The sequence below is a fragment of the Chiloscyllium plagiosum genome, chromosome 12 (assembly GCF_004010195.1).
Source record: "Chiloscyllium plagiosum isolate BGI_BamShark_2017 chromosome 12, ASM401019v2, whole genome shotgun sequence".
NCBI classification, from domain to species: domain Eukaryota; kingdom Metazoa; phylum Chordata; class Chondrichthyes; order Orectolobiformes; family Hemiscylliidae; genus Chiloscyllium; species Chiloscyllium plagiosum.
In genome coordinates this window covers 42,211,415-42,235,133 of record NC_057721.1, presented here as the reverse complement: position 1 = coordinate 42,235,133, position 23,719 = coordinate 42,211,415, and the positions used below count along the sequence as shown (strand labels likewise).

Genomic DNA, 23,719 nt, shown 5'->3' with positions numbered 1-23,719 from the left:
AACAGGAGAATCGACGTTTCGGGCATTAGCCCTTCTTCCAACTTTCCTCATTCCTGAAGAAGGGCTAATGCCCGAAACGTCGATTCTCCTGTTCCCTAGATGCTGCCTGACCTGCTGCGCTTTTCCAGCAACACATTTCCATCTTCTATATGCAAGTAAACTGAGTCCCTGTAGACCTGTTCACTTTGGTATTGAATTAGCTCATCTCTACTAGCATTTCAGTTAAGAAATTGCATGGAGAAGAAAAGTTCATATTTGTGATTGCTAATCGGTACCCTTAAACGAAATTGATCTTGAATACGAATTATTCCAATATCCTAGTAGTCTGCCTAGCTACCTATTATAGAAATTTCCTGATATTAAATTTCATTGATTACAGTGGAAGGGTAAAGATCATGGACTGCCAATCTGTGGTGATAGTTTAATGCTGGGCAGCAGACTAAAAATCTACCCCTTGTGTCCTTGCTGACATGTGAAGCACAGTTATTTGAAATCCTATTTTTCTCCTACCTCTTTTCTCAAAGATATTACAAAATAATTTGACATCTTTTTATTGTTCAGATCATGACAGTACCAAACGATCCTTACACCTTTCTATCATGCGGTGAAGATGGTACAGTAAGGTGGTTTGATGTTAGAATGAAGACCAATTGTACAAAAGAAGATTGCAAAGATGTGAGTTTAAGAAATATTTAAATACACACTTTAAGCGATCCTAATGTAATGGTACTTTTAATAGTCTGTTTTGGCAGATTAGTTTAAGATGTTGTTGAAAGATTTCTTGTAAAGGCCTATCTTTATTATTATTCTTTGAATTATAAATGAATTGTATGATACAGTATTTCTAAGTTGAGTGTGGTAAACTGAGAGATTAAGATGAATTTGGTCTCATTACAAGCTAGATAAGATTGCACCTATATTTTAGATAAAATAACAAGGACATGTAAATAAATCATACATATCTGTTTGTCTTGGAGGGGTAGGAGAGGAGAGGAAGGGAGTTTATTCTGGATTGTTTCTTAGAGTTCCACTTATTTTTGGTAGCAGTCTTCTTTGCATTAGAGGTTTGATTTTGAATGCTTGCTACCAAATAATCACTATGAAATCAAACTTACAAATTCTAAATGTGAAAATATTGTATATCAACATTACTCCAAAAAAATCAACTGAGATGTCAATTTCCTGATAAGAAATGTATATCTTTACTTCGAGAGAACAATTTCCTTAAAATTTCAAACTTTCTTTCAAAACAGGACATTTTAATAAACTGTCGGCGTGCTGCTACTTCAATTGCTATCTGCCCCTTGATGCCATTCTACTTGTCTGTTGGGTGCTCAGATAGCTCTGTAAGAATCTATGATCGAAGGATGCTTGGCACAAGAGCGACAGGTATTTTTTACTTTAACTTTGCCATCCAAAATACAAGAAAAACTTAAATTAATTAAACTGAAAGTTTAGTTTTTATTGCAAGTTAATATTGTTTAAATCTATAACGGTCTTTTGGACCGTTTCAGTGGGAACATGTACATGCAGTGAATCCAAAATCTAATTGTTGATGAAGGATGGAGGTTATGAAGTGTAGTGTGTTGCAACTAAGGACAGGTTAAAGGAAAAAAACACAGGTCTGTGTTTCAGTCAATCTAGAAGCCTTAATTGCTACCAGTTCCAGAAGTTTAATATTGCAATTTGATCCTACTCCTGGGTAATTAACACTTAGCAGTGCTCTGATTTTGTTTTAAATCTGCAGACTGATAGACTGTCCTGTTTTTGAAAGTTCGGTAGCACCAAGTTGCTAATTGAGGGCTGTTATAGTTTTTTAAATGCTTCATTAGTGGCCCAATTCATGTTATTTAATGTTCAGATTTTTTCTTACCACATGTGCCAAACAAACTAAATACCGAGAATTCTTGACATTGAAATCAGAGTAGCTGCCTGTTGACTTCAGCTTGCTGAGGTGGTGAAGGCTGGCACAATTACAATATTTAAAAGGCATTTGGATGGATATATGAATGGGAAGTGTGTAGAGGGATATGAGCCAAATACTGGCAAATGGAACTAGTTTTATTTAGGATATCTGGTTGGAATGGACGAGTTAGACTGAAGGGTCTGTTTCTGTGCTGTACATCTCCATGACTAAGAGATACTCATTGCACATCTAAAGTTATGATTGCTTCTCAACTAGAACATAAGAACTAGGAGCGGGAGTTTGCAATTCAGCCCCGTGTGCCTGTTCTGCTATTCAAAATGATCATGGCTGATCTCGCCTTAATTTCAACTGCATTTTCCTGCCTACCCATCATAATCCTTCAACTGGTTACTAATTAAAAGTTTTGTCTATCTCCCTCAAAGTTTCTGAATGGCGTTCTCTGGGATAGTGAATTCCACAGGTTTATGAAATATTCAGAGAAGTAATTTCTCTGCTGATCTCTGTTTTTAATTTGCTACCCCTTAACCTAACACTGACCTCTCATTCTGGATTGTTTCCTCTTGTGGGACAGTCTCTCTACTTTTACTTTGTCAATCCTCTTTTGCACCTTATTTACTTCGGTTCCATCTTATCTCAATTTTCTAAACCTCAGAGTGTATAAGCCTAAACTGCTTAATCTCCTTTCTTAAGGCAAACCCCTCACCTCTGGATTCAATCTAATGAATCTCCTCTTAACTGCCTCTAGTGCATCTACCTCCCAACTGAAGTAAGTGGATCAAAACTATATGCAGTACTCCATGTGTGGTTTCACTAATACCTTGTACAATTGCAGCAACACTTCCCTACTTGTATACTCAGTTCCTTTAGCAAGAAATATCAAAATTCCATTTGCTTTCACAATTACCTGCTGTACCTGCATACTAGTTTCCTAGCGCGATTCGTGCACAAGGACACCCAGATCTCTGTGCAACAAAGCACTCTGAAGTGTCACTCCATTTTAATGATAAGTTACCTTTCCATTCTTTTGATCAAAATAAGTAGACTCACCTATCCATGTTAAACTCCCATCTCTCAATTTTTTGCCCATTCAGGCCAATCAGGGAGTCCTGGCTGACATATAAACAGGAGATTCAGAGAGTCACCTGATTCTAGGGACTGTTTCTTAGCTGGAAAAGCACAGCAGGCCAGGCAGCAACCGAGGAACAGAAGAATCAATGTTTCTGGCAAAAATCCTTCCTCAGGAAACTTCTTCAGGGCTTTTTCCCCAAATGTTGATTCAGCCCATAGAGTCCACAACAACTATTGGAAGAGCATCCCACCTCTGTACCCTATCCCTGTACCCCTGCATTTCCCATGAAAAACTTGCACATCTTTGAACTGTGGAGGAAACCGGACACATGGAGGAAACCAGACATGTGGAGGAAACTCACGCAGACATTGGGAGAATGTACAAACTCCCTACAGTTTCTCGAGGATGGAATTGAACCTGGTCCCTGGTGCTGTGAAGCAGCAGTGCTAACTACTGAGCCTCTGTGCTGCCCTAATAGAAAAGGTAATTGACCTCCTTCCTATATACCAGACGTTCCTCCAAATTGCTGAAATTGCACTGACCCAGGTGGCATCCTCAGAACAAGCCAGCATCATCTGGTTTTGTGCCCTCCATTACCCACCCTGAGGGGAAGGGTTTGTCTCCCATCTCAACATTCTCTCCAGTATGACTTCCAGGACCCTACCCACAAAGCAGAGCACTAATTTCTCCCTTTCTGCCATGCCTGAGACAAATATCAAGAACTATGCAGGCCAACTTTGGACTGACAGTGCGTGTCCCAGAGCACAAAGTTTAGATTAGAGTGGTGCTGGAAAAGCACAAGGTCAGGCAGCATCCGAGGAGCAGGAAAATCGATGTTTCAGGCAAAAGGCCTTCATCAGGAATAGAGGCAGGGTGCCTGCAGAGTGGAGAGATAAATGACAGCGGGGTGGGGGTGAAGGAAGATAGGCAGGAGGACAGGTCATGAGGGCGATGCTGAGCTGTTTTTACCTGGGCTTTTAAAGTTGGCATGGGCATAAGGGATGCCAGCCTTTTTGTGGATATCTAGTGATTGGTGAGTTGTGCTATTAAATGCATGTGGTAAAATGGGGCTAGAATTGGATGTGAAGGATGCCATAGGGGCAGGATAGGTAGTTAATGAGGCAAGTTTGGAAATGTGCAATGACAAATTTTGCTGGGTGTCTCAGCAAGAATGCCTCCAAATTGCACAACAACAACAACAAAGTAAGGTTCAGCACAGTACATTTAAATAGATAGGTAAATAGTAGACGCAGGACCACAAATAATGGATGAATTAGAGACCATAACAGTCTCTAAAAATACAGTATATATGTTTAAAAAAAAATTAACAGAGCATAGCAAAAGGAAACAGGACAAAGTGGACAGCTCTTTTATTAAGCAAAAGAAGGTAGCAAAACATCTACCTTCTGTGCTATAAATTTCAACTGTTTATCTTTTTTGTTTTTGCAGGTAGTTATAATACTCGATCAACTACTGGAATGTGTGCAAGATTTTTACCACCACATCTTACTAATAAATCTTGTCGAGTTACATCTCTCTGCTACAGTAATGATGGACAAGAAATTCTTGTTAGTTATTCCTCAGACTACATTTATCTTTTTGACCCAAATGATGATCAGGGTCGAGAACTTAAACTCCCTTCATCAGATGAGAGAAGAGAACCAGAGGTAGGCAATTTCCTAGCATTTAATGAGGAGACTGATATTTAATGAGGAGACTGCTGTAACAGTTGATATGCATATTAATTAGAAGTTGATTCCAAGTGCATATTTTTGCAAACTGAAGGAAAAGATTTTGAAGCAGACATTCTAATCAATTTTTACAGTGAATGTCTTAAAATGTGAAATATTACTGTGGCATTCATTCAGTTACTAACTGAGAGTTTGAATTTCCTTTTACAAGTTTTCAGTCGAATACTGTGTATGATTATAGTCTGCTTATTTACTTGGATGGCAGACAATGCAGAGAGTGTTCACTTGGGATGAAATGGTTGTTTTATGAGACAAGGTTGAGTGAGTTGGGGACTGTACTCGTAGAGTTTAGAATAATGAAACATGCAAAATTGTGAGGAGCTTGATAGTGGATAATGAGGATGTTTCCTCTTATTGGGTTATGTGGAACTTGAAGACACCTTTTCAAAGTGAGGACTTTCTTGTTTAAGACAGCTGAAGAGGAATTTCTTTTCTCAGAATCATTATGTTTAGAGTTCTCTTCCCCAGTGAACTTTCTAGGCTGCTTCATTGAATATGTTTAATTAAGGTTGTTATTTTTGATGTACAAGGAAGTTGAAGCCATGATCAGATCAGCTATGATCTTCTTAGATGACAGAGTAAGCTCGAGAGTTGCATGATCTCCTGTTGTTCCTATTTCTTGTGTTCCTTGTGTTTGTATGGGTTGTCTTCTGGAGCCACTGCAGTTTGTGTGATTAAGGTACTTCCAGATGGTTACCAGCTTGAAAGTTGCAGGATTTTGATCCAATCACAATAAAATAATCTTGTTGTTCTTCCTCATGAGGATGGAGTGTGATTTGGAGAGGAAGTAAGTGGTGCAGGTTTTCCAATGTGGCTGCTGCCCTTAACCTTCTAAACCTAAAAGATTTGGAAGTGTTGAAGAAGTTTTGGCGTATTACTACAGTGCTTTGTGTAAATTGTGTACAGTGCTATTACTAAAAGTAGTGAATACCTAAAGTGGTGGATGAGTCACTGATTAAGCAATCTGCTTTGTCCTGGATCGTGTCAAGTTTTGAGACCACTCTTGGAGCTGTACTAATCTGGGCATGTGTAGCCTATTGCATTTACTTCTGACTTTCCTTGTTAAGTGGTGAATAGGCTTTGAGGAATGGGGAGGCCAATCACTCATTGCAGAATTCTCAGCTTTTATCTGTGCCTGCAGTTAGCATTTAAGTGCTGTTTCAGTTAAGAAAACATTCAGAATGATTAACTACGATTGAGCATTTCCTGTAATCGTTCCTGTTTGCACACTTTAAAGTGTCTTTAAAGATACCTGTTTCATCTGGACTCAAGGCATCAATGGTGGTACTTTAAAAGCTAATGGAAGTAATTTAAACAATTAACTTTAAACAGATTACAATATCATGCTATTAGTAGGAAATAGTTCTGTACATATTTTAAAAGTCTTTTTACGTCATTCTGCTATTTAAATTGGGATACTCAGTGGATTTGCAGTGATTCAAATTACTTTGTTTTAATTTTGATCAATTTGAGCAGAAAAGTCTATTTAATGACGCTTACTTTATTTTGAAGTATATTAAGTAGCTAAGACTTCCAAAACAAAAACATTGCTGCCCAGCACCACTAGCTCATCACAACCTTTGCACTTTGTTACGACAAGGGGCAAACCCTCCTGCTTAGCTTAAGCCAGCAACACAAAAGATTTTATCCTGTGCAGTAATCTGTGAGAATTCGAGAGGCCAAGAACTATTTAAAGTAAAAATTAACAACTTTATTTCTTAAAGTATAACCAGGGAATAACTAACTAACAGTTATTTACAACTCCTTCTTATACTTTCCCCTTTACAATACTAGTCTGATAGAACCCTGATTTGAGATTTACAAAACAAAACTTGTTATCTCAAAACCAGGCAGCGTTTGGTTCTTCTCTGTGTTCCTGTCTTTTATCCTCCTTGGGGATTCTGTTTCACAGGTTACTGATCAATAAAGGGACCTTTTAAGAGAGCTATTTTTGGGGCAGTTTTTATATACTGGTAGCTTGGCAGTTCTCCTCCCAATTGTTCAGATTTCCCTAGTCTTATACCCCCAAAGCATTAGATTGTGTCATTGGCTTTTAAGATTGTCAATATACTCAATTCAACTTGATTGGAGGTTGGTATTTTGGGGTATAATTTAAACTGGTTGAATTTAAATTTGTTTATATCTCCAGGCGGCCAGCTAATCGAGTTGTTTGACCAAATATTGCATTTTTTTCAGAACACTTTGTGCTGTCAGGTTGTTCTACTAGCTAATAACTTTCTTAAAGGTGCAATACACCCACATCTTCATAACACCTCCCCACTTAAGAAAACATTAACCATCATAATGAAAAGACAGCTTCATTTTTTTCCTTTTTTAATACATTACCCTAACATACAGATTACATTTTTATGACCCTCAATATGTATGATTTTTAAATTAAAAGTCTATAACATAAGACTCCAACAAAATAGTCTCAGTCTCATTCTTGGCTTTAAAGCATTCTAAGAATGTAAACTGATTGTGACCCTTGTACACCACTGTCTCCGCGCATTGTTCGTGACAGATACATTAAAATGTTGTAATGCCAGTAGAAAACTCAATAGTTCTTTTTTGATTGTGGAGTATTTCCTCTGGTGGATGTTGATCTTCTTTGAAAATTAACTAATTGGCAGTTCAATCCCATCCTTATCTTCCTGTTGGAGTTGGAGCTGTACTCCAATGTCACTAGCATTGATGGTGACTTAAAAAGTTTTGAAACATTTCATTTAGCTAAAACTAGTTTGGTGGTTAATATGGCGTTCAAATGGTCAAATGCTTCCTGGCATGGTTCTGTCCACCGAAACTTTGTGTTCTTCTTCAGCATATCGGTTAACGGTGCCACAACACTGCTGCAGCTGGAACAAACTTCTGATAGAATCCGCTGAGTCCTAAGAATTGAAGCACTATTTCTTCGAGGTCGGTTGTGGAATTCCTCAATGGTCTTCGTCTTTGTGTTCTATGGGGTCAATCTTCCATGACCGATGTTATGTCCCAGGAGCGTCACCTCTGCTTTCGCGAATTCAGTTTTATTTAAGTTTATCACCAGCTTTGCTTCTCATGGTCATTCATAGAGCTCTGCTAACTGTACCATGTGATCTTTCCAGAATGTATTAAAGATCACTTTGTCGTCCAAATAAACTGCACAGTTATTAACCCAGCCACAACTCTGTTCATGAGTCTTTGGAATGTGGTGGGTGTGTTCTTCATTCCAAAGGGCATCACTTTAAACTGATCTAGCCCATTTGGGGTTACAAACGCAGAGATTGCTTTTGCCATCTCTGATGAAGGTACCTGCAAGTAACAATGCATAAGTCCAACTTGGTGACATAACTGGCTTGTCTGACTTTCTTAGTACAGTCCTCCAATCTAGGAATTGGATAAGAGTCCAATTTTGTAACAGCATTGACCTCCCGATAATCCATGCAGAATTGTTAAGTCCCATTTGGTTTGGGAACTAAGACGATCGATGAATTCCACTCGCTCTGGTTTGTTTCGAAGATGTCCTCACCAAGCATGGTCTCCACTTCCATCTGGACCTATCTGGGCTTTGAAAGGATTAAGCCAATAGAGGTGTTGTTTTATTGGAGCAGTATTCCCTACGTCTACTCCATGTACAATAGCATTAGTCCTCCCCATCTGATTCATACGTATGACCTTATACTGCAGTAACAATCTTTCAATTGAGTTCTGTGTTCCTGAGACAGCTTACTAACCTATTCCACTCCTTGAGGAATTCTTCATTGTTTAATAATCTATTTTGAGGCACATCAAAATTCATGTCATCTGAATTTGATTCCACACTCTGCGGGGCAGTAACTACCACCTGTTTCTCCAGTTCTTTCTCTCTAGTATAATATGGTTTCAAAATGTTCATTTGACAGACCCGATACATTTTTTTTTCCTATCTAGCATCTTTACTAAGTAGTTCACCTGACTCAACTTTTGATAGGTGACACTAATACCTGGCTTTGAAGGGATCTCCTAGCACTGGTATCAGTACTAACACATCATCCCCTCAGAAAAATGTCCAAGTCTCAGAGCTTTTATCTACCACCTGCTGCATTCTACACTATGCCCTCTTTAGATGCTGTTTAGCTACTTCACCTACTCTATTCAATCTCTCCCACACCTTCGATACATAATCTAAGTGTGAGATCTCTGACTTTGGTCCTGTCAATTTTTTCTTTAATTAATTTCAAAGGGCCTCTTGCTTCAGGCCTGAATATTAACTCAAAGGGAGTGAACTGAGTAAATTCGTTTGGGACATCTCTAATGGCAAACGATACGAATGGGATACCTTTTTCCCAATCATTCGGGTAGTCCTAACAGTATGCTCTCAACAAGGTCTTCAAGGTCTGATGCCATCTTGCTAAAGCTCCCTGGGATTCCAGATGACACACACTGCATTTAAAGTGCTGTATGCATAAGCTATCCTTAACCTCCTTAAACAGCCTAGCAGTAAAATTTGACCCTTGGTCCAACTGAATCTCTCTGGGTAGCCCATACCATGTGAAAAAGTTACTAGCTCCTCTACCACCTTTTTTGCCTTGATACTCTGTAATGGAATTTCCTCTGGAAATCTGGTCGACATATCCATTATGGTTAACAAGTACTGGTTCCCACTTTTCGTTCTTAGGAGCCCTACGGGTGGCACGGTGGCACAGTGGTTAGCACTGTTGCCTCACAGTGCCAGAGCTGGATTCAATTCCCACCTCGGGCAAACTGTCTGTTTGCACATTCTCCCCGTGTCTGCGTGAGTTTCCTCCGGGTACTCCGGTTTTCTCCTACAGTCCAAAGATGTGCAGGTTAGGTGAATTGGCTGTGCTAAATTGCCTGTAGTGTTAGGTGAAGGGGTAAATGTAGGAGAATGGGTCTGGGTGTGTTGCTCTTCGGAGGGTTGGTGTGGACTTGTTGGGCTGAAGGGCCTGTTTCCATTCTGTAAGTAATCTAATCTACAATCAATTATAACCCACATGAAAGGTTCTTCAAATGCAGGAATTGGCAACAAAGATACTGGTTTTATTACTGTCTGTGGCTTACCTACCATTTGGCACGTATGGCAAAAGTTAATCACATCCATGTGTATTCCAGACCAATAAAAATGTTTTTGTACCTTAGCCTGAGTCTTTCGTATCTCTAGGTTACCTTCTACAGGTACTTCATGCGCTCCCTGTAGTACTTCCTGTTTGTATGCTACTGGCAACACAATCTGGTGCATTTCAGCCCATTTCTTCTCTGCATTAACTTGCTGTGGTCTCCATTTCCGTCTTATTCTCTGAATATTCTGGAATATTCTCTGCCTCCTTTTTGGAGTACGCGTCCATATATATATCTTTTATTGTCTTGTCTTGTAGTTGCAAGTCGCTTAGTCTTTCAAAACTAAACCCTTCTGTCTCACTCTCTGTCTATTCAGGTTTTTGCTGCACAATTACGTCAAACAGGGCATCTGCTAACTGAACTCCTTCATCTTTCTCTTTACTTTTCACTTTATACTATGACTTATGATATAGTGGGATCTGGTTACCATACAGTCTGGAAAAATACTAGGATATTTCTGTTTTAACTCCTCAGTTTCTTGGTCTTCCTTAGGCTTCTCCACAACAAGGGGTGTCACTTCCACCTTGGATCCTGCCAAATCATTCCCAAGAATAAACTGAATTCCTAGAACTGACACTCTGACAATCACTCCCACTGTAACTTGCCCAGTCTTAAGTTGGCATTCCAACCTGATCTTACATGGGGGAATGCTAAATTTCTGTCCATTTATCCCACAAATTACCACACATTCGGGTAGCAGATCAGAAAGAGTGCATATTCACTCATCCCTTATTATCAGTGACGGTGGTTAGATCCTGTGTCTCTCAAAATTATAACTTCTTGTCCTTCTCCCCTTGTTCTTTCTGAGTAAACTTTACCCACAGAGGTGAATTCTTTGTAGAGATCAGGTACTAACTCAATACCCAGTCCCTGCCTTGGCTGTGCACTCCCTGCAGCTCCTCGGCTCTTCTTAGGGCCTCTTTACTACCTTCACTAATGCCACTGGCTTAGCTTTTTTTACCACGTCTTTTCCCACAATGCCTTTCTTTAATGATCAGCACTGTGATTTGACGTGTCCCACCTGGCAATGAAAACACCTTTTCCCTGTGCCCTTCTGAAACCAAGGGCACTGTAATTTTCTGTGACCCACTCCATTACGTTGAAAACACCCGAGGCCTTTCACCACCTGTCCACCCTCTCAGGCTTTATCCTGTTGTTCGTCGTTCGACGAAATGTTACTTTTTTTTTCAGAACATTTGGCGCTGTCAGGTAGTTTTACTAGCTAATAACTTGCTTAATGGTACAGCGCACCCACATCTTCGAAGGAACTTGTTGACATACAGTTGAGCTTGAATAGCAACAGAAACACTACCCCCAAAAGAGGCACAACTTTGAGTGCAATTTGCATCTTTTTCACCATTTTTAAATTCATCAACTATGCAATTGAAGTTGAATTTCCCATTTTCCTTGAGTTGGGAGTTCTGGAGATTTCAAAGATTTGGATATCTGTCTGTTTACAATTACAAGTATCTGTTCCAACTCAAATCCACCCCTTTTTTTTGGATCAAACTAAATCACATTTGGGTTGGTAACTCAATATTGCCTTCAGGACTATAGAAACATTGTTTGTTTCCACTGAGGTTTCTTTATGTATCGTTACAGAATATCATTTACTGTATGATGAAGTGAGGTATTTCAGACTGAATTGCATTGATGTTAAAATGTTATTTAGTTATATTGTAACTGTACTCAACACACCAAAACTGGTTGCAAAATAGACCTCTAACAGAATTAATTCCCTTGGCGACTTTTGCAAGGTCATACACTAAGTCAGCTGTCCTTGCAAAATGCCTAGCCTGTGTTTGCCAAGGTGAATTCATTTCCAAGCACAACGCCAACAGCATGTGATTACTGGTTCAGATTCTGTTTTTAGAACAGCTTTAGAAATATTGCAAGTGCATCTTTTAAAAGCCTGACGTAATTATTTTGTTTTTATAGAAGTCTCTTAAGTTTCCATGATAGTGCATGTTATAATCTTTCAAAATTTTAATGTTATTGATTTTGTAGGAACTGACTTGCTACTAAGAAATGCCCAATCTCATACCACAAATATGTGCATGTTTTATGGTATATATTTTCTCGATTAAATTTTAAATATTTCTATCCATTTCTTAAAAGCTAGCAAGCCATCGTGCTACTATCCAATTCCTAATTTTAAAAAATGCCAATTTGTTTTATAACTCTTATCAGTCATTAGAACTTTCTCTGATATTTGCAAATGAACAAATAAAGGATAAATTATTTTTGATCAAGCTGTTCAGGCATGTTCTGACACATCTCTGGATCAGGTGGGTCTTGAACTCAAACCTCCTTGCAAGAAGTGGGAACACTACTGCTGTGCCATGAGTCCTTTAAATGAAGCTTGTGTGCATGAATGAAACTTTGCCTTCCAAATTAGCCATACAGGAAATATCCTCACACTTGTTATATGCCATAAATCAATCTTTTTTATTCAGTAGTGAGATATGGGCATCGCTGGCTATTCTACTATTTATTGCCCATCCCTCATTTCCCTTGAGAACGTGACGATGAGCTACCTTCTTGAACTCCTCACTTAGTGTAGATAAACCCAAAAATGCTGTTTGGAAGGGAATACCAAGATTTTGATCCCACAATAGTGTAGGAGTGAATATATACTTCCATGTCAGAATAGTGTGATGTTGGCAGGGGGACTATGCAGGTGATGGTGCTCCCATGTGTATGTGACCCTGTCCTTTTAGGAGATACCTATTTTGGAGAGAGCTGTCTATGAAACGTGAAATATGAAATTATGCATTGCAGTGCACAATGGTGCCACTGTGCATCACTCTTCAGTGGTAGTGGGAGTGAATGTTGAGTGTTTTAGATGGAGTGCCAGCTGAGCAGGTTGTTTGTCCTGGATGGTTTTGAACTTCTTGACTGTTGGAGCTGCACTCATTCAGACAACTTGCTGCAGCAAAGCAGGTATAAATAGCCAGATGAAAGTTAGTTTTCATTTTCCTAGTTTTATACAAGTTTGAAAATGATATGTAGTTTCTTCTCTCTCTCTCTCTCTCTCGCTCTCTCTCTCTCTCTCTCTCTCTCTCTCTCTTATTTTGTTTCTCAGTCTGATGTTTCTTCATGCACGTACATTGGGAATTTAACTCCTAAAAGCCAGTGGCATTGACTAAAATGTATCAATGTTTTTTTCTTCAAAATGTTTGAACTCTATGCCATCCAGTTCCCATTTTAAGCAAAATGGAGGTGCCTGGTACCAATGGTTTCCTAAAGTTGTGTTTGTCATTTAAATATTAGAATTAAACTGTATATCTCTGATTTAATGTCTATTTTAAATTTTACCCATTGGCCACGTTTCAGAGGATGTAGGAAATCTGCTACCAAGAGGAGGCAAGGATTGCTGGAAGTGAGACATGTAAATGTCTTTCAAGTTCCTTTGCACCTTCATGCTCGAGCCAACTTGCATTCTTCTCCTTCAACCAGCCCTCCCCACAACTTTAATTGAACTGTCTTTGGTCAAGCATTCGCAGTTAGTTGTGATTCTAAATGGGAGACCCCCAAATGTTTACACTGTCAGATGAGGCAGGATGAGCTGTCTCCCTTTCTTAATTCAGCCCCTGTCTTGTTTGGTTGCAACAGGTTGATTTTTAACAAGGATACCTTGCTTCTGGACACTTTTCTCCTCCAATTCAAATATATTTATGTTTTAAGAGCTTTCTTGAGTTAATGAAACAGCAGTTTATTAGTTAATAAATAATGAGATAAGATGATAAATGTGATATACATGCACAGATTATAAATGTGAGTTGAGTAAAAAGATATCCGTTAAAAAGATGTAGGAATCAGTCTCTGGGTTTGATGGTAAATGTTACAGATGTTGAGTTGGATGATACTGATAATAAACAGTGAAACAGTTGAATTTGAGGTTATTGGCTCTGCAAATTAGTTGACTGGCTTTTAATCTTGTTTCCTTTTCAATGGTAACTCCACCAGCTTACTAGGCTTCCTGTTTTCAAAGTAAGAGTCTTTCTCTATCTGTAGTGCAAGGATAGGTGATTCTGCTACAGATGTGGCCTTCGCAGCGCATTTGCTAATTAGCTCGCTAATTCGAACCGACCAAAGGTTGATGTTTTTAATCCTTTTTTTGTATATCAAGAAAAAACTCTCATATCTGTAGTTTGGGACATAAACCAGAGGCGATAGTTAGTCGGCGCCTCATTATTTCAGTAGCTATAAAAAGATCACAGACGAATTTGATTTGAATAAGATTTCCCTATTGAAGGGTTTATTTTGAAGTTTGAGTTAGCACATTTTCATGTGTCACTTTCCATGGTTTCTCTGTGGGGCTTTATCAGACAATAACTAGATCTACATCTGCATCATCTTGTGGCTGTATGACTTCTTTTCAAAATATGTTGTGATTAAAAGTTCAATATGTCCATAAGGAATTCAAGGTTATAATCCACTGTCATGATTAAATTGAACAATGCTTACAAGCTAGGAACTCCCATAACCTTACTCTTCTGACTGATCTCTTTCTCCCACCACGTTATACCGTGGATTACTTCCTGAAATATCTCAATCATTTTTACAATCAATTTATTGATTGACCCACAATTTATTTTCTTCCTCTTCATTATTTTTCTTTTCTCAACTATTTTCCTTTCCCAACATGCATGTGATTACAACAAGAAACTAGGAAAGCTAATAGAAAGTTGTTGTTTATTGTAAGGATGTTACTAAGGAGAACAGTGAATTGTGAGGACGAATGACTTCTGAAGGACATTGAGAAGTTGGCCAAATGGGCAGGCAGTTGGCAGATGAATTTCAATAGAGAGAAATGTTAAGTAATGCAATTTGGTTGAAAAAACATGGAGGGACAATATAGGCTCAATGATACAACTTTGATGACACAGAAGAGGGACTTTGGGGTTATGAAGGCTTATAGAATTCTTTGGTTTATAAATAGAGGCATAGAGTAAAAAAAATCAAGGAAGTGGTACTATGCCTGTACAAGTCATTGCTCAGACCACATTGGAGTACTGTTTGATCCTGGGAACCTTTTTTTAAGGAAGGATGCTAAGTCCTGGAATGATACCAGGAATGAGGGATTTTAGATACATGGAAAGAATGTAGAAATTGGGCTTGCTGTGCTTGGGCCAGAGAAGATTAAGAGCTGACCTTATTGAGGTGTTTGAAATTATGAGCAATTTTGTTAGGGTAAAGGAGGATATTCCACTAGTTGGCATATTAGTAACTAGGGGTCACAACTTTAAGATTGTTATCAAGAGATCTGGACTGTGATGAGAAGATACTACTTTACTTTAGTATTTGGAATGTGCTGCCTGAGAGAGTGGTGGAGGCAGATTCCATAAGAGGTTTCACAAGAGAGCTGGATATATATTTGAAAGTTATAAATTTTAGAGGGCTGAGGAGGTAGGGCTGGAGAATAGTATTCATGGGTATCTTTTTCTTATGCAGACATGATGGGTTGAATGACCTTCTTCTGTACTGCAAAATTCTATTCTGTCCATAGGTAGGGAGGTTGTGTTTCAATTATTCAGGACGTTGGTGAGACTCCATGTGGTGTACAGTATATCATATTGTTCAGCTTACTGAGGGAAGGATGCAAATATGTTGGACACAGTTTAGAGAAGTTTTACCAGATTTAATACCAAGAAAAGGTAGGTTGTCTTATGAGGAAAGGTTATGCAGGCCAGGCTTGTATCCATTGGAATGTAAAAAGTAAGTTTAAGAGGCGACTTGATTGAAACACACAAAATCCTGAGTGGTCTTGACCAAATACATGTGGAAAGCTTATTCCCTTTTCTCGGAGGATCTAGAGCCAGGGATCACCCTTTAAAAAAATTTAAGGAAGTGATGAGCATTTTTTTTCCTCAAATGGTCATGATTCTTTGAAATTCTCTTCTTCAAAAGACCAGTGTAAGCAGTGCTTTTGAATGCTCTTAAGGCAGAGGTCAGCAAGAGAATGAAAGGTTCTTGGGGTAGATGGAATATAGAATAATTGGGTCAGCCGTGATTGTAAACCAGGCTCGAGGGCCCAGTCATCGATTTCTTTCAATTTGTATGTTTGCATACCACAGAACTTTGATTTGCTCAACTGGCTAGCTGTGGCTAGGAAACCAACAAAAGTTTTTAATGAAGTCCTGTTATTAAATGTTACAGGCCCTAAGAAAGACTCTAAGACTCCCCTCTTTAATCCCCTCAGCTGGTAGCAATAAATATTGACAATTCTTTTTAGCATCACAATTAAAATGCACTAATCAAATTAAGCAGCCAATTACATGAGTTCCTTGTGTGAAAGGGAGAGAAAATTTTAATAATTACTGATCCTGAGCAGAATAATAAAATGTATCATCAAACACACAAACAAGGTCTAAATGTTAATAAGGAGCGTGTGTCTGGTATAAAAGGAAAGCCAAGAATTTGCAGACTCAAAAAAAAAAATCCCTTGAAATATTTGACTTTTAACCTGGGACCACTGAACATCAATGGATTCTCCTCCATGTGAATTCATTTAGCTGCGTGAGGTTTGAGCAGGTGATGTTTCAATGCATCTACTGTTGTTCTTCCAGGTGGCGTATTTGGATGATATTGTTCAAACAGCTTTAGTGAATTACTGCCAGTGTAACTTTTAGATGGTTCACATATCTACCATGAAAAGGAGTGAATGTTTGAGGTGGTGGATGTTGTGCCAATCATGAGCTTTTTTTATTCATTCATAGGATCTGGGTGTCACTGGCTGGGCCAGCATTTATTGCCCATCCTTAGTTGCCCTTGAAGTTGGTGATGAGATGCCTTCTGCTGCATTCCATTTAGTACCACAGATCCAGGACAAACCAGCCTGCTTAATTGGCACCACATCCACAGCATTCCAACCCTCCCTAAATACTCAGTAGCAGCGGTGTGCGCCATCTATAAGACGCACTGCAGAAGCAAGCCATTCAACCCATCAAGTCCACACCGACCCTCCTGAAGAGCATCCCACCCAGATCCAAACCCTTACCCTATTCCTGTAAACCTCCATTTCCCATGACTAATCACCAAAGTACCTGGCGAAAATCCATGCAGACACAGGAAATGTGCAAACTTCACCCAGGCAATTCCAAGGGCGGAATTGAATCCGGGTTCCTAGTGCTGTGAGGCAGTAGTGCTGACCACTGTGCTGCCCCTGCATCCTGCTTCCAGTGCTTATTGTAGACCTGCATTCATTCATGCAAGTGCCATGTAAGACAATAAAATGTAGAAGGAGAAGTAAGCCATTCAAAGCATTGCATCTACTTGGCCTTTCAATCAGATCATGGCTGATTTGATAATTCTCTTCTTGACATTCCTGCCTTTTCCCAATTACCCTTGATTCCCTACTGATTACATATCTTCCTGTTTCAGCCTTGAATATACTTAATGACACAGCCTCCAGACCCTCTGCGACAAAGAATTCTATAGATCCATCTGAGAGAAGAAAGTCATCCTCATCTCTGTCTTAAATAGACAACTTCTTATTCTGAGATAACGCCTTTTGGTTTTAGATTCTACCACAGGGGACACAATCTTTGTGACATTGGCCCATCCATCTTCAGCTGCTTCATCAATGAACTTCCTTCCATGATAAGGTTAGAAGAGGACTATATAATCTTCAGTAACAATTGGGATTCCTACGATCTGAACCAGTCCATGCCCAAATGCAACAAGGTCTGAACAATATCCTGGCGTGGGCTGATAGGTGGCAAGTGACATTTATGACACACAAGCAATAACCATTTTCAACAAAACTAAATCTAACTATTGCCCTTTGCTATTAAATGGTATCGCCATCACTGAATCCCCATCTAACAATATCCTAGAGATTACCATTGACCAGAAACTGAACTGGACGTGTCATGTAAATACTGTGGCTACAAGAGCAAGTCAGACGCTAGGAATCTTGCAGCGACTAATTCATCTTCTGACTCCCTGTAGCCTGTCTCCATCTATAAGTCGTTAGTGTGATGGAATATTTCCCAATTACGTGGATGATTGCAATTCCAATAGCTCTCAAGAAGCTTGACATGATCCAGGACAAAGCAGCCTGCTTAATTGGCACCACATCCACAGCGTTCCAACCCTCCCTAAATGGTCAGTAGCAGCAGTGTGTGCCATCTATAAGACGCACTGCAGAAATTCACCAAGTCACGTTAGCACCTTCCAGACCCTTAACTGCTGCTATTTAAAAAGGCAAGGACAGCTGAAACAAGTCCCCTCCAAGCTACTCACCATCCTGACTTGGGAATATATTGTCATTCCTTCAGTATTAATAGGTCAAAATTCTGGAACTCCTACTTAATGACATGATGGATGTATCCACACCAACCAGGTTGCAGGCGTTCAAGAAGGCAGTTCACCATCATCTTCTCGATGGCAAATAGGAATTGGCAATGAATACTCGTCCGGCTAGGGATGCCTACATCCCACGAGTGAAGAAAAATCTTTTCTGCATTTATTGTCAAGCTGCCTAAGAGCCTTTTACGCTTCAGTACAGTCACATAATTCTTCCGAACTCCCATGACTACAGTCCCAATCTACCTAACATCTCCTCATATATGGGCTGAAAATGTGTTGCTGGAAAAGCACAGCAGGTCAGGCAGCATCCAAGGAACAGGAGAATCGATGTTTCGGGCATAAGCCCTTCTTCAGGAATGAAGAAGGGCTTATGCCCGAAACGTCGATTCTCCTGTTCCCTGGATGCTGCCTGACCTGCTGCGCTTTTCCAGCAACACATTTTCAGCTCTGATCTCCAGCATCTGCAGCCCTCATTTTCCCCCTTCATATATGGGATCAACCTAGTGAACCTTCTGTAGACAGCCTCTAATATCAGTATATATTTTCTTAGGAAGAATAACTAGGGAAAGAGTAAGGTCCATAAGGCCCAAAGTGGAAATTTGTACAAGGAGCAGGAGCAGGGTATGTTTCTAAATGAATAGTTTGAAATAGTGTTCACTCGTGAGAGGGACAATTTGGGTGTAGCAATCTGGGAGAACAACTGTGATATACTTTAAAGAAATTAGCATAGAAAGAGAGGAGATTCTGAATGGTCTGACAAGCTTGAAAGTAGTTAAATTCCAGGGTTTATTGAAATGTATTCTAGGCTGTTGAGTGAGGCAACAGAAAATACTAAGGGTCCTGGCAATAATTGTCAATTCTTCTCTGGCATGGGGAGAGGTGCCAGATGACCGGACGACAGCCAGTGCAGGACTGTTATTCAAGAAGCAAGCAAGGGATAAATCAGGAAACTACAACCAGTCAATCTATAATCAGTGATGGGGAAACTTTCAGACACAATTCTGAGGACAGAATTAATCTGCACTCTGAGAGATAGGGATTTATCATGAACAGTCAACATGGTTTTCTTAAGGGGTGGTCACGTCTGACCAATTTGGTTGAATTGTTCAAGGTGGTGATCAGGTGTCTAAATGAGGGCAATGCTTTTGATGCAGTCTATTTGGACTTCAGCAAGGTTTTTGATAAAGTTCTGCATGAGAGACTGATAGCAAAAGTAAGAGTCTGTAGGATCCAAGGAAATTTGCCTAATCTGTATCCAGAATTGGCTAAGTGGCAATAAACAGAGTGTAATGGTCAAGAGGTCTTTTCGTGCCTGGAAGCTTGTGTCCAGTGGGGCCCCAAATGTTGGGACCCTTGCTGTTTATTGGATATGATTTGGATTGAAATGAAGGGTGGTCGGTCAGTAAGTTTGTATATGATCTAAACATTGTTAAAGTGGTAACTAGTGAGGGGGATAGCCTTCAATTACAGGAGGGTGTAGGCAGGCTGGTCAAATGGGCTTTTTAGTGGCAAATGGTTGATGTGAAGACATATGGGAGACTTGCCTTTATTAGCCAAGGCACACCCCAAGCACAGGGAGGTTATGCTGAAATTGTATAAAAGGTTGGTATGCTAATGATTGAGCATTGTGTGGGGTTCTGCAATCCTTATTTTAGATGAGGATGCAGAGGATATTTACCAGGATAATCCAAAGGGGTGGAGATTTTTCGTGTTACGTAAAGAGATTAAATATGCTGGAGCAGAAGGTATTGCGGGGAGACCGGATTGAGATGTATAAATTTATGTGGTGCATAGATGGGGTAGACAGGAAGAAACTTTTTTTCCTTGGTTGAGGATCATCGATTTAAGGCAATGTGCAGGATGCTTAGAGGGGATATGAGGAAATTCTTTTTCAACTGAAGGTAATGGGAATCTGACACTCAATGACTGTAAGGGTGGTGGAGGTTGAAGTCCTCGTACCATTTAGGAAGCATTTAGATGTGCACTTGTGATGCAAAGGCATTCAAGGCTTTGGGTCAAGTGGTGGAAAATGGGATTTGAATATTTTAGGTGGCTGTTTAGCGCAGACTAGTGCAGATTTTATGGGTCAACGAGCTTTTTCTGTGCTGTAGATCTCAATGACTATAACTCTATTAGGGACCCAGAACTATTCAGTTTTCTGGATGATCTGACTAGTTCCTTGTAGAATTTTAGCAAGACCTCCCTATTTTTATACTCCATTCCATTTGAAATAAAGGCAAGCATTTCATTTGCCTTTCCTATATGATTGTTGAATTTGGATGATTTATTTTTGTTTGTGATTTATGCACGAGAGCTCCCAGATCCCTCTGTGCTGTGGCTGTCGGTAATTTCTTTCCATTTTAAATAACATTCAGCTTCAATATTCACTTGCCAAAGTATGTAAGCCCCAAGTTCCCCACATTACATTTTATCTGCCAAGTTTTTTTGCCTAATCACGAAACCTGACTATGACTTTCTGTGGACTTTGCCATCCTTGCCACTTACCTTTCCACCTATTGTGGTGACATCTGCAAACTTAGACATATTATATTCACTTTCCTTAGTTATTAAAATATATTGTAAAAAATATTATGGCCCCAGCACTGATCCCTGTGGTATTTTACTGGTTACAAGTTTCTGTCCTTAAAATGACCTCTTTTCTCCCAACTGTCTGCCTTCCTAAGGTTTTTGTGAAGATTCAACCATAACAAGCATGTAAAAATAGACCCCATATACAAACACTGCAGGAAAAAAAACAGAAATGACAAAGCCCCCCTTAACAGACCAGATCATACAAATAGGCGAAATTAAGGACTGCAGATGCTGGAGATTAGAGTCAAGATCGTGGTGCTGGAAAAGCACAGCAGGTCAGACAGTATCTGAGGAGCAGGGGAATCAATGCTTCGGACCAAAGGATTTCCTGATAAAGGGCTTTGGCCTGAAACATCGATTCTCCTGCTCCCTGGATGCTGCCTGACCTGCTGTGCTTTTCCAGCACTACGCTCTCAGATTATATAAATATCAAGCAGAGTAGAACAACACCGTTTCATGGAAGTCACACTGATGTTAACTAGCATAGTGATGAAACATCTGTATGACAACCCACCAGCATGGAGCAAACCAACAACCACATCTCTGCTTTCCATTAGTTAAACTAATCCCCTATCCATGCAATATACTTCCTCTAACACCAAAGGCGATTAAATAGCCTGATATATGGTACCTTATCAAATGCCTTGATGGACAGGATTTGGGTGAGTCAGGAGGTGTTGCAGTATAGAATTCATAGCATCTGAACTGCTCTTATAGCCCTAGTATTTTTATTGCAACTCTAATTCAATTTCTGTTCAAAGTGGTATCTGATACCAAATCACATCAAGAGAAAATTGTAAGAATCTATTTTGTTGATATGGTCATTGCCTGTGTGTGGTATTTGCCACTTATCAGCTGAGGCCTGGAAGTGGTTAGGTATTGCAGCCTGTGCATGCAGACTTCTTAAGATGTTTGAGAGTTGTGAATGGTATTGAGGTTTCCACAGTTATCAGAGAATAACTGTATAATAGAGGGGAGGTCATTGATAAAGGAACTGAGGATGTTTGGGCCTAACACACTATCCTGAGGCGCTTGGATTCATGTGGTGCAGTGGTAGTGTCTGTGTCTCTGAGTCAGGAGACCAGGGTTCAAGGCCTGTATGCTCCAAAGGTTGTAATATCACATCTGAACAGGTTGAATAATAATCTGTCCTGAGAAACTTGGGGTTCTTGTGGGCACAGTGAAAGTGTCCCTATCTCTAGAACAGATACCTAGGTTCAAATACCAGCTGATGCAGAGCTGTGTCATAATATGTCTGAACAGGTTGATTAAAATATCTATCCTGAGGGACTCCTGGTGATCTCCCTGCTATAGGAAGGATAGAAAGGGAGGCAAGAGAGGACGGGGAGTGGCATTTTTGATAAGGGATAGCATGACAGCTGTGCTGAGGGAGCATATTCCCGGAAATACATCCAGGGAAGTTACTTGGGTGGAAGTGAGAAATAAGAAAGGGATGATAACCTTATTGGGATTATATTATAATCCCCCGAATAGTCAGAGGGAAATTGAGAAACAAACTTGTAAGGAGATCTCAGCAATCTTTAAGAATAATAGGGTGATTATGGTAGGGGATTTTAACTTTTTAAACATAGACTGGGACTGCCATAGTGTTAAGGATTTAGATGTAGAGGAATTTGTTAAGTGTGCACAAGACAATGTTCTGATTCAGTATGTGGATGTACCTACTAGATCCACTTGGGAAATAAGGCAGGGCAGATGACTGAGGTGTCAGTGGGGGAGCACTTTGGGGCCAGCGACCATAATTCTATTAGATTTAAAGTAATGATGGAAAAGGATAGACCAAATCTAAAAGTTGAAGTTCTAAATTGGAGAAAGGCCAATTTTGACGGTATTAGGCAAGAACTTTCAAAAGCTGATTGGGCGCAGATGTTCGCAGGTAAAGAGATGCCTGTAAAATTGGAAGACTTCAGAAATGAGATAACGAGAATCCAGAGAAAGTATATTCCTGTCGGGGTGAAAGGAAAGGCTGGTAGGTGTAGGGAATGCTGGATGACTAAAGAAATTGATGGTTTGGTTTAAAAAAATGGAAGCATATGTAAGGTATAGACAGGATAGATCGAGTGAATCCTTTGAATAGTATAAAGGAAGTAGGAGTATATTTAAGAGGGAAATCAGGAGAGCAAAAAGGGGACATAGCTTTGGCAAATACAAATACATTAAGGACAAAAGGGTAACTAGGGAGAGAATAGGGCCCCTCAAAGATCAGCAAGACAGCCTTTGTGTGGAACCGCAGAAAATGGGGGAGATACTAAATGAATATTTTGCATCTGTATTTGCTGTGGAAAAGGATATGGAAGATATACACTAGGGAAATAGATGGTGACATCTTGCAAAATGTCCATATTACAGAGAAGGAAGTGCTGGATGTCTTGAAATGGGTAAAGGTGGATAAATCCCCAGGACCTGATCAGGTGTACCCTAAAACTCTATTTTGAAGCTAGAAAAGTGATTGCTGGGCCTCTTGCTGAGATATTTGTATCATCGATAGTCACAGGTGAGGTGCCGGAAAACTAGAGGTTGGCTAACGTGGTGCCACTGTTTTAAAAAGGGTGGTAAGGACAAGCCAGGATAGACCAATGAGCCTGATGTCGGTGGTGAGCAAGTTGTTGGAGGAAATCCTGAGGAACAGGATGTACATGTATTTGGAAAGGCAAGGACTGATTAGGGATAGTCAATATAGCTTTGTGCGTGGGAAATCATGATTCATAAACTTGAGTTTTTCAGAGAAGTAACAAAGAGGATTGATGAGGGCAGAGCAGTAGATGTGATCTATATGGACTTCAGTAAGGTGTTCGACAAGGTTCCCCATGGGAGACTGATTAGCAAGGTTAGATCTCATGGAATACAGGGAGAAGTAGCCATTTGGGTACAGAACTGGCTCAAAGGTAGAAGACAGAGGGTGGTGGTGGAGGTTGTTTTTCAGACTGGAGGCTTGTGACCAGTGGA

The 23,719-nt window shown here is 39.8% G+C and overlaps 1 protein-coding gene across 6 annotated transcripts in view; it reads left to right on the top strand.

Annotated features, from left to right (window-relative positions):
- dcaf6 (ddb1 and cul4 associated factor 6) overlaps positions 1-23,719 on the top strand; it is a 229,305-nt gene that overhangs the window by 56,858 nt on the left and 148,728 nt on the right. For all 6 annotated transcript variants that reach the window (XM_043700880.1, XM_043700878.1, XM_043700883.1 and 3 more), the window contains exons 5-7: positions 562-675; positions 1,254-1,389; positions 4,446-4,663. In XM_043700880.1, coding sequence (XP_043556815.1) covers positions 562-675; positions 1,254-1,389; positions 4,446-4,663 — 468 coding nt within the window. The remainder of the gene's footprint in view (positions 1-561; positions 676-1,253; positions 1,390-4,445; positions 4,664-23,719) is intronic.